This window comes from Taurulus bubalis, assembly GCF_910589615.1.
Source record: "Taurulus bubalis genome assembly, chromosome: 3".
Taxonomy (NCBI): Eukaryota; Metazoa; Chordata; class Actinopteri; order Perciformes; family Cottidae; genus Taurulus; species Taurulus bubalis.
In genome coordinates, this window is record NC_136591.1 from 30,059,424 (window position 1) to 30,071,546 (window position 12,123).

Sequence of the window (12,123 nt, forward strand, 5' to 3'; positions counted from 1 at the left end):
TGGCATTTACCACTGATGTCTTACTTCCACAACACAGTGTGACACATAACAGCCACTAAAATTAGCCCAAAAGCCAAAAACGCCCTGGGTGGATTTTAACCTTGTTTGATCTTGAAATGTTGCGGTTACTCTGCATTTAGTACAGTTTAAGGGTATTTCAGCATCCAAAACTGTGGGTAATTTTGCCATGAAATGACTATCACTGCAAAATATATATCAACTTTGTCCTTCAAACAGGATTCTTGTTGATCTGTAATTACTAATATTGGCAAATCTGTGTGTTTACTTTGTTTGGCAGGATCAACGCAGGTAGAGTACTCAGTAACTCTGCAGGCCACACTTAGCGGGTCTCCTTTGGGAAACTAACACATATGACGGCTCCCTGTGGTCAACCCCTATAAACACATGAGAGGGAAGGAACACAGACAAACCATGAAAAAGATATACATTGGCAAAACTGCCTTAAAAGTGCCCCGAAATGGCGGCAAACATCCGAAAAAGAGGTAAGAGAGTAACTCTCAGACGCCATCTTCCCATCAGTCCTCGTTTTTATCTGTTTGTCCGCTCATCCACCCACGAGGTGTCTCTGGTCGCACAGTGATGTGAAAGCGGCCTCATCCTGCCCAGGAGTCATGCCGCCTCGTCATCTCATCTCACCGGGATGAAAGCACTCATTATGTCTGACTCAGCTCCTGTTCACAGAGAAGGTCACTAATGGGGGATTTTTCATCCCTGGAGCTACTTCACGTAAACTCATCCTCTATCAAACAACAAACACCTGTATTCCCCTGCTAGTGCCTGCCAATCCAAGACAAGCAGGAAGCAAAAGCAGCACTGAAATGCCTTCCAGGCAGTTGAGACACTCATTGAATCCCTTTGTAGGCAGGTATTGTTTTACTCAGCAACTTAGTTGTAGAAGCAGCAGCTTTCAGCGTAAATCCACCACCTGAAAGATGTTCCAGAGTCCGTGGGAAATTATCAATTCAAATGTATCTTTTATTTATCATTTATCCTAGTATAGTACTGTATTTGATTTTGAATGGTAAGTGGAGCTTTATTTGTACAAATATTTCAATATATTCACCTTAAATGAGAGAAAGTAAGAAAGAAAGAAACACATATTTGTACCTTAAAAGCATCTTAGGGAGGAAGGTAGTGCCTAAAAAAACAACAGTCAACTGCAGTTTATATTTTAATATCTTACATCAAGAAATGAAGGAGGCGGTTAATAGTGCTCAACCTCACAAGAAATGTAAGGCAGATGTAATAGGTACACTAAGTACACTGTAACACGAAGCGTTAGTCTTCGTGTGTGTAAATCAATTCATATACAAAATACCTTAATTGTATTATTTATGTGACTGTCCAAAATTAACGATCCAGCTAAAGTGGTTTATAAGAAAACCAATGTGACAGGAATTAAACAAGACAAAATGACTAAGAAATGGCTGGTGATATTTAGTCTAACTGTAGTTCCTATCGAGCATATTAATAAGAGCGTGATGGTACCTCCACTTAGTGACCTGCAAACACCGAAAGGAACCTGTTCCTGATATTTTTCCAGTCTTCCTCGGCCCCCACCTCATGTATCGATGATCTCGTTAAAAGAGAGACAAAGAGAGGAAGTGAAAAGAGCACATCTCCATCCACTCTCTGCTATCTGTTATCAGGCTGCAGATAGAGTCATTACCCTCCTCCCTCCATCTGTCCGTCAATACAGGGTCCATTAAGCCCGGCTGTGCACACTCATATCCATCACGGCAACAGACATTTCCTCTTTTCCCACTCACACTTGCCCTTTTATGAGATGAAGTCCAGGTAATGCACATGCTCTGAAAATAGTCATCATTGTGCTGTCTGACTGAATTACATGTGGGGGTTATCGCTGTTCCGTTAATCTGAGCCTTCACAGTCTATTTGTGTGATATATTAGAGTTCATTGGCTCATATTTCATCACAGATTGCACCCTTTTTTTCTCAGTGATGATGGAGTTTCTGTGATGGAGTTTCTGTGATGATCTTTTATGCTGAGAAAAATATATAGTGCCCAAAAGACATTTAAAAAAAGCGTGTGTCCTGGTTTACCCCTGCCTGGATTCTTAATTAGAGATATGTGCTTTAGTCCCATGTTTTCCTCCCACAAAGCACTTTCTCACACAACTTTTCTGCTTTTATCACCCTCTCATGATGTTCTCATCACCGCTGCATGGCCGCTCAGGGGCGCATTTAAAAGATTTGTAGACCCTTATAAGTCCATTTAGATAAGCATATACCCAAGTTACAAGCTTGTTTCCTGCAACATATGCCCTGAACACAATCATCTGCTGTGTGTGTGTGTGTGTGTGTGTGTGTGTGTGTGTGTGTGTGTGTGTGTGTGTGTGTGTGTGTGTGCGTGTGTGTGTGTGTGTGTGCAGCTCACTGCTGGAGCAGAAGGAGGATTTACGGAAGAGACTTTCCTACACGACACACAAGCTGGAGCTGCTGCAGAGCGAGTTCGACTCCACGCGCCAGTACCTGGAGACGGAGCTGCGGCGAGCGCAGGAGGAGCTGGACAAGTTCACTGATAAACTGCGCAGGTAGGAGCGGACATACTGGACAACACAGTGGTGGAAGAAGTGTTCAGATCCACGATGCATGCAACATACGCTTGTACAAGTGCTTCAAAATGGTATTCAAAGCCAAAACAATCCTATCCAAAAATGCCCACAGTTAAAAGCTTATATATATATATATATATATATATATATATATATATATATATATATATATATATATATATATATATATATATATATACACATACCATGAGACGATGCACCGAACTTTCAGTATTTCCCGATCGGTATCTAACGTTAGTCACTGTTGTGTTCTGGTCCAGTGAACAGCAGCTTTACAATGGAGGAGATATTGTATTGTTGATGTTTAGAAGGAGGCCCTTGAATAAATAGAACGGAAAATATGTATTTCTTCTCTTGCTGCTAAGAACCAGGTGAGTTTTTCTCATCGTGTGAGATCTCAATAATCAAGCACTTACAGGATGATTATTTTTTTGTCATCGAAAGAGAAACATTTTCTCTTCATTTTCAACATTTGGAAATTATTTCCAGAACTATTCCCTGTAGAATAATGTATTAACAAAGCAGCTTTGACCCCAGTTAAGTACCAATTACTGTTAGTTTATTAGTACAAGTAAGAGTAAGTATTCTTTCTTGGAAAATCTGGGTTTTTGTGAATGAAATAATTGTTGTCTCATTAGCATTTCGTACACGTTCAAGAGTGGTTTCTGAAAAATGTCAAAAGCAGATTGTAATCTTCACACTGCTTTAACTGGAGGCCATGTTGTCTGCACGGAAAAATAAATAAACAATAGTACTTCTAAAGAATCTAAATAACTATGGACCAAGAATTGCACCTGGTGGTACACCATAAAAGCCTCCCTTCCCAGGTTGGGATCCACTGGGTATGAGGAGTGAGTAATTCACATCATTATCTCGGCTTAAACAGTATGTCACTGCCTTCTGGGTCACATATAACAGAACAAAACATTCACTAAATCATCATATCACTAGGGTGAGGTCAGTGAGATGAGAAAATGACTTCCAAGTGCATGCTATAAACTGAAACCACGGCATGCAATTTAGCTCTGACTTGTTCTGCTGAGAATGCCGATTTGCTTCGGAAAACGTCTCCGGCTGCTAGGTACAAACTATTATCTGCAAGTGAGTTATGTCGTTTATTGTGTCGTTTAGAATACAAAGCAGCTACTCAGCACTGCAGAGGATCAACCAAGACCTGGAGGAAAAGATCCAAAGAAATGTAAGTGTGTGTGTGTGTGTGTGTGTGTGTGTGTGTGTGTGTGTGTGTGTGTGTGTGTGTGTGTGTGTGTGTGTGTGTGTGGATTTCAATGCTAACGCTGTAGACTGTAGACACGGAAGAAAGAGAAGCGCCTCAGCAAGTCATGGGGTTGAGACACGGTGGAGAACATTTGGAGGGCTAATTTTAATATGGAGATGCCCTGCCGTTGGGACAACTGAAGTTAATTATGGGCTATTACAATTGGCTGTCCTCCTTCCAGTGCTGGAGTGATAGCATACCCATTGTTCCTCAGTGCGTCGCACCTGACTTCATTTGTCAGTCGCTGCTTTTGCCGGTGGAAAGATACAATTAACTCGCCTGCCTGAGAACACTGTATGACAATCAGGTTTCTTTGCTGCTGAATAGACAGCTGAAAGCGCTCAGCGAAGGGGGTTTGTTACAGCACAAGATAATAATCATCGCTGCCCTCGGCGTGATTACAACGCTACAGCAGTTAGATACCACGTCAGTAAGGTGCTGAGGGTCATCCCGGCTTTCTATGACAAGACAAATTTTCATTTTTCAAAACAAACGGCGACCGCTTCTTTTTTTTATTCTGGTGAAGCGTCCTCATCAGCTGTTATTGATTCCCCTCACATATTCCCTCCTCAAGGGCGAGAGAGGTGCTGAGTAAGTCTCTCTGTAATCGTAAAGCTTGTTTACTCCACAGGTGCCACAAGCCCATCTGACCTCATGGCCCTGCACAACTGGAGGATGTAATTACAAGACAGATAAACACAGTGATACACTTTAAAGTGTGCTTGTTCTCGCACAGTCACACGCTTCCACAGAGAAAAAGTCTGAGGAGACACAAAACCTTTGCAGGCAAAGACTTTTGTTTTATTGCAGCTCTCATATCGTACTAACCGCAAACACTGGTGGGAAATTAGAAAGCACTGAATTAAAATTTCACACAAACCTGGACTCAACAAGGAGAGAAAATCATGTTTTTTTTTTTTAAATCAGCTACAGTATCTCTTGCTGCCACTTATATTATTATTATACTCAATGGGTGAAGTTGCTTAGTGTATCTTATTGTGTACACTCGTCGAAGTAAAGCTGCTAACAATATAAAATCATCAAAGCATGTATTCAGTGTTGAAATATTGATGAGAAACTTGAACTTAGACAAGTCATGGCGAATTTGCTCAGTTCTGTGAATTACTGTAATGGAATTTGATTAATTAAAAGATTGTAAAAAATGGGACGCACGCTTTGATGAGTGTTTGTTTCAACTGAAAACTTCAACGTTAACGTCTATGTGTTTAAAAAAAATCTATAAGTCTCCTTTCCATGCTGGTAATTTGTACTAAACGTCTCTGCGGTCGTCAGACTCAGCACCACGACGATGAGAAGCGAGCGCTGAGCAGAGAGATCATCGTCCTCAACAACCACCTGATGGAGGCAAAGCTCACCATCGAGAAGCTACAAGAAGACAACGTAAGAGCCTTGTTGTGTTTCCATCTTTAGAGAATACATTTAAGCAGATTGATAGCGCCATCTTGTCTATCTGCCTTGAACAAAAAATGATACATGTTCCATTACAAGTAGACATATTGCCTCGTTATAACAAGCACTCAGAGACACTTTTGCTCCTATGAATCTTCTTAATTCTGGTTAAGAGGAAAGAGAACGTGATATTTGCAGCTATAAACAGTCAGACTCAGTTTTCGGGGCTAGAATAATCAGTGGAGATGATGAAATACTCACCAACACGAGTGCATATTCATCTTTGAATGTGATTTCTTCTCTTCTAATTGTGTCTCTGTAGGACATGTACAGGAAGGACTGTAACCTGGCTGCTCAGCTTCTCCAGTGCAACAAGTCTCTTTACAGGGCGCAGCTCTCTGAGGTGAGATCTACTCATACTGGTTTGTATCATTCAGGCTTGTAATCAAGCTCAAATCTTATTTTTATTATTTTTTTGTTCAGTCTTCGAAAAAGTTACATCAATGTCAAGATTTCAGTCACGTCGAATAGAGGGTTCAGTGTAACAGTCAAAGAAAGTCATAAGCAACCAAAGGTCAACTTTTTGCCCTGAAATTTGCACAATTAAATTTGCACTACATTTCTTAATACAACAGTAGCCAAGAAAAGGGATATTTTTTTCCCCGAGAAAAAGCTTTGATGTGCAAATGAAGAGGAGATGTGAAGTGTAGTTTCTTGAACAGCACTACGATGAATTTTCAGCTGACATAAAGACGGGCAAAAAAAGTGCTGTTTTGACTGTAAGGGAAGGTCATCTTGCCCTTTTGTGAGGCAGAGGAGATAAGAGACAAGACATGGTGGAGCGATGACTGCTGCCAGTCACTGCAGGAAGGCCAGAGATTAGAGAAGTAAAACTGCTCTTTGGCTAAATAACCTTCAACTGAGAGAAGTGGAAGAGGTTTGAAAAATGTGGCAGATAATTTAACACAGATGAACATGTTCCTGATAATCTAGACATAGAATCCTTCACTTTAGAATAGTTATGCCGTGAAAGCCATGATTGTTTTTGGTCATTGATGAATGAAACATATGTTTATAGTACTATTATATTATGTTTACCATTCAAGTGTGGTTACTTCATGCTAGAAAATAACAAGTAAAGGGAAAATGGTTTAGCTCATTTCTGTTGACTTAAACTAGAAATGATTACAACAATATAACATGTTAATGGTTGGAAGTATTATATTAATAATTATTATTCCATTTCCATTTCAATATTATATATTACAGAGGCAAATTCAGTTTTTTTTAAAGGTTTAAATGTTACTTAAACATTTTATTAAATATATCCTTTACTCTTTTTACATTTGTCCATTTATTATATGTCAAACGATAGAAATGGCATTTAGAATTTGTGGCTTTTTACTTAAACCACCATAAACCAGTGATGGGAATTAACTAAGTGCATCTATCAAGTACTGTACTTATATAGAATTTGTAGGTACTTTGCTTCTATTTTATGCAACTTTGTCCACTACATTTATGAGGGAAGCTTTTTACTCATTTATTTGGCAGTTACTTTGCAGATTCAAAATATTAATATGAAATAATATTAACATTTTAATTATTAATTATTATAGGGTGAAGCAACCCAGAAGTTTAGACATTTAATCAAACTAGTTCCTCCTTTAGCTGGAACATGAAAGGAATGCTTTGATTTGAATGCATCAATAATTCAAATACAATTTTATATTTTATATTACTTTGAAATGATCCATTCTGCAGTAATGACTACTTTTTGTAATTTAAGTATATTTTGATGCTTTTGAAATTAATGACTTACAACAGTAAGTCTTCACTGCTCCACCTCTCCTTTCATTCTCATTATACTCTTTTGGAAATGAACCGATATTACATGCAGGTTTTGATATGAAGAGCAACAGTAGCACAAATCTTGTGTTTGCACCGATCAGTGAGGCAGGAGGCCTCTCAAGTCGTTCTCCTCCCATCACTCAACACGCAGCTGAGTCAGAGTGTAATTATACTGCACTGGGTTTAGTAATCATGCCATTGTTTGAGAATGATGACGCCTGAAGCGCGACAGAAACTACTTCAAGGCAATTTGTGCACAAATGTGAGGGACAGTGAACTGTGCAAGGAGCTAAAACTGCACTGCAGCCTCATCATGCTACCCTGCCGCCGCTGCTGCTGCTGCTGCTGCTTGTGAAAAGACGCATGTGGATATCGACGAGTGTTCTAACACCGTGCCAGCTCGGTCCCACTTTCCGCTGCATCAGCCCTGGCCTTGTGCCTATGTGACAGGGGTGGCTTTTAAAGCTGGCAAATGTCCACGTGGTTAAAGAGTGCATCCACGCACTATTGCCCTTATGGCTGAATGGAATTATCAATGCAAACTGCATTTGGTTGAGTATAGCCGATACAATATCCCCTTACACACAAACAAATACACACCCTCACTGTACAGAGTATAGGATTTGATTATAGATGGGGACAACTTATGCAGGGCTACTGCCAGAAAGAGTGGAGGTCAAAGGCTATGCATGCACGCTCTGTATGTCCATGTCTCCTTTTTGTGGGAGCTAATCGAAAGCATATTGATGAATTGTGCTGCAGCATTTTGAGGAGTGCAGTGGCTCTTCAGCGCCTACTGAAGTGCTCCAGTCGTTTGTTTAGCTGCAAAACAACCACAGAGAGTGTGAAACAATTAGGCTCGGATTTCTGAAACGCCACATAATTGTGATCCTGTTCAAAACAAGCCCAAGTGAAACATGTGTGGACAGTATTTAATGGTGTTAGTTTGGTTCACGTGGTAGAAAAACTGTTTTGATCAAAATGTCTCTTCATGTTTGTCTTTCCTTCATCTACAAAGTTAAAATGAGCTCACCTCTCATTGCCAATTAGGAACAACTGACTAGATTCCTGTTGATGATGTGCTGCAGTTTGCTTAATGCTTGTTGCTATGGAGAGGCACAGATAGTAGATGGAGGCTGTTTTTCATTGATAAATGCTCAGAATATTCTTCTATCATTTCAAGGAAGGCGACTCGGTTCACCTTCATTTTCACGTATATTTTTCTCTTTGTTATGGCTCTTGTGACTTGAAAATGACAAGACAAAAATGACACAAACAATTATTCCTGTCAGGTAAATGCAGAAGTGTAAATTACTCATACAACTGTACTGTGGGACATACTGACACACAAACTGTAGTGCACAGGGACAGAAACTGCAATATATGTAGTTAAGAAAGTAAACTGTAGTATGAGCTAGATATCTTGTTGCAATAAAGAGTAATCATGTTAAGGCCCCTTTACAATGTGGCATTTGGATCAATCCAAAAAGGAGTGACCAAAGACAACCTTCTGAAAAATACTGACATTGTCAGAAATTTAGGAACCAATTTATCATTCCTCGTTTGTGTAAACATTCCTGGCAAATAAACGGTTTCTGATTCTGATTCTGATCACAATTTGATTGTTGCTACGACCAATATCTTCAAACTAGAATACAACATACAATGAAGGACAACACACTGCCCTGCGTGACACTTTGTGAGAACCATTTTTAATACATTTTGGAAGAAACAAGCACTCACAAACCAAAATGATGGGGGCCGAATGGGAAAATACATATTTTTTTGCTCCCGTTTTTACTAATCAATGCAATAATCACAGAACCAAGGGAATAATAAAGAAACCAGGCACATGTACATACAGTAAAAAAAGAAAGAAGAAAAAATATGACCAAGGCACAAGTAAATAGGAATATCAGTATACAGATCTTTAGTTTTCTGTTCATCTTAGATATAAATTGGAGACTTTGAAAAAATAGATTTATAAATAAATAGAAAGAGGTCTGTTGCACCACTTGCATATGTGAATGTGATATTTACCCAGTAAAATAAGAAAATGAATAAGATCCAGCAAGTGAGTAATGCAACGGATGTCTGTGGGACTCCGGCTTGCAGAGTTCCATTTTCATGACGTGAGCTGATGCCATGTCAATGTTTTCATACACTATTTTCTAGTTACAATGCAGTGACTACAATTCACCATGCATTCATTGCCCAACCTGACACAGATTGTGAGCAAGACTTTATTAAACCTATCGCTCAGTGTAACACGCCTGGTAGACCTTCTGATTATGGCAAATGTCCAAGGAGTCTTTCCAAGTCTTCGAAGTGTCCAAGAAAACATTCACACTGAATATAATTCCAAAGCCTGTAAATGTTGTAGTATGCAAAACCCTCCTCAAACAATCATCAGGAGAGAAAGTAGTGTGACAGCACATCTCTATCTGTTGGTACAGCAACACTTATGTCACATGTATTTCCTGCCTTTCAGCTGCCGGCTGATTTTCAGGAGCGACTGACCATGCACTTGGAGGAGTCTCCTCTCTGCCACACTTACTCCGACTCCGTCCCGGCCTCTCTCATTGGCAAAGTGCTCGAGAAGCCAGACGAGGCCTGCAGCAGCAGCCAGGTCTCCCGCTCCCCCAGCCCCCAAACCCAGGACCATGCTTTCATCTTGGAGAGCTTGGGACCAGGTCAGCGGCTGGGGCTCCGCGCAGCCTACAAATCTGACCTTTACAGCAGCGACACGGCGCTGTACTGCCCTGAGGACCGGCACCGTGAGCGGAGGCCCAGCATGGATCTCCACGGTCAGAGGACGCTTGTCTACGGGCCCCAAATCTCTACCGACAGCAACCCAGAGGAGGGCTCGGTGGGCTTGAGGGCTGGCTTCTCCCGGGAGCACTTTGCCAAGTTCCCTGCCACGCTGGGTGCGGGCTCCAGCTCTTACTCCAGCTTCAGTGGAGGGGGGTCCGAGGACAAAGGCAACGGTCCGCCCAGCAGTGCGGCTTCCTCGCCGCACCACCATTCCCTCTACATGGAGTGGAGAGATGCAGGCGACTACGAGAGAAAGAGTGACTCATCCTGGGAGAGGGACAGTCCAAGAGGCTTTGCCAACGCACATCCCTTCCAGCAGACGGAGCTGAGCCACCACCAGAACGGCAGCTCGCCCGTCTACAGCCGCACCATGTCCTCCTGTTTCAGCGAGCCGTATGAGCCGCTCCCTCCCTCTTCATCCCCGAGCGTTGCCTATGGAGACAGTCGTCGAGGAAGCACATTTGCCCCCGAGGACGAGGAGCTGATTGGCCGATGGAGACAACTCAGTGTGGAGGACTTAAGCGCCCACACCTACCGCAGCCCGGGCCGGGCTTCCCCGTACAGCTGCTCAGAGCAGCACTTCTCCGTCCGGCCTTCCAAGATCCGGCTTGGCCCGCTGTACAGCAGCTTCCAGGAGGGGGCCGACTGTTACCATCATGGAGGAGGGGGCACGGACCCGGCGTGGGTCGCCGCCAGCCCCAGCCCCGAATGCAGCCCAGGGCTGCGGCAGGCTCATAGCCAAGCCCACCTGTACCGAGCCGAGGACAGCCAGGGGTCGGAGCACAGCCTCTACCACTCAGGGAGCTCCAAAGACAGGGAGGGTAACCTGGCAGCCGGCGGCCAGAGCACAGAGTATGTCGACCCCAGCCCCAACAGCTCCACCGAGTCTCTGAACCAGAGGTCCCTGGACATGGCCGCAGAACTGCAGCACTACCAAGTGGAAATGCACAGCCTGCCTGCACAGCCGAGCCAGTCGCCACCGCCAGCCCCGCCGCCTCCTCCTCCGTACAACCAAACATTCGCCTCCTTGGGACTTTCCAGAAAGGACAGTCTGACCAAGGCCCAGCTATATGGAACACTTCTAAACTGAAGACGCAGGGCCTTCGTATGTCCAGCGACTCCCTCTGTGAGCAAGACCATTTTGAGAGAAAATGGTTTGAATAGCAGCCAGTGGCCGAATAATTCAGTCTCATGAACATGTATCTATTGCTGAGTATTTAAATGCTTTGATCGTATGGCAATGGATGGAAAGTGTTTACACTACAATTGTCCATAGCAAGTACCGTCAGTCACGTTATAAGAGTTGGATGGTGAGGAGCTCAAGCAGCACGTAAAATTTGTAAGAATGTGTATGTATTTAAATTACAAATGTATAAATATATACTTATAACTAAAAATTGAGTGATATATTTTGTATGTAGCTGTTAGTGCGATATACATCCAAATCAATCAAACAAAATGCAAATCCTCTTGATAAACCTGGAAATTGTATATAGATTAAAAACTGCCAATCCTATATTCGAAATACTCAAAGAGGTATTTTAATTAAAATGAACTACACATGGATTCAGTCCTTATTTTTAATGGACTGACACAGTGCTGGCCTTGTGAGGCTTTACATGTTAATGTTGAACATATGAGGACAACAGAATCGGCGAATCACTTCAATAAGAAACATACATTTAGTTTTTCTTCTGTTGATTGAATTTGACGGTATCGGTGGGTGTGTTATATTGTTATTGATGGAACATTTTGAGATCTGTCTTATTTGTTGCTCTTCTATATCCCACGGAGAGGTTTTCCTACCCCAATTCTACCTCAGATTTGGATGCCCACACCCCATCAAGCCACTGTAACCCTGTTTCTTTGACAACAATGCATGTTTATATATTTTGGTTGTTTTGTTCTCCTAATAAAGCACAAGTTATACATAAGCGCTCCCATGCCTTCCTTTTAATGTTGAAATGCTGTGTGTGTGGGAGGGGGGGGGGGTTTGAAACATGATTTAATGAAGTCACATAAGATCGGTTGTTGTTTTAAGATAATTACATATCTGCAGATCCAAGTCGAGTGATTGAACTAAGAGGGAGACCCTTTATTACTCAAACTCATATTGCTGCAGCCATGTGGTACTGAGTCACTACGGAGCCCTGC

The 12,123-nt window shown here is 42.1% G+C and overlaps 1 protein-coding gene across 1 annotated transcript; it reads left to right on the plus strand.

Annotated features, from left to right (window-relative positions):
• Positions 1 to 405: 405 nt before the first annotated feature.
• On the plus strand, positions 406 to 11,059 carry LOC306734824 (brain-enriched guanylate kinase-associated protein; the record flags this gene model as incomplete). The annotated part of the gene is made up of 6 exons (XM_079216224.1): positions 406 to 503; positions 2,415 to 2,576; positions 3,750 to 3,816; positions 5,188 to 5,295; positions 5,627 to 5,707; positions 9,647 to 11,059. 6 exons carry the CDS (start codon positions 406 to 408, stop codon positions 11,057 to 11,059), a joined length of 1,929 nt encoding a protein of 642 aa, XP_079072350.1.
• Between the last annotated feature and the right edge of the window lie 1,064 nt (positions 11,060 to 12,123).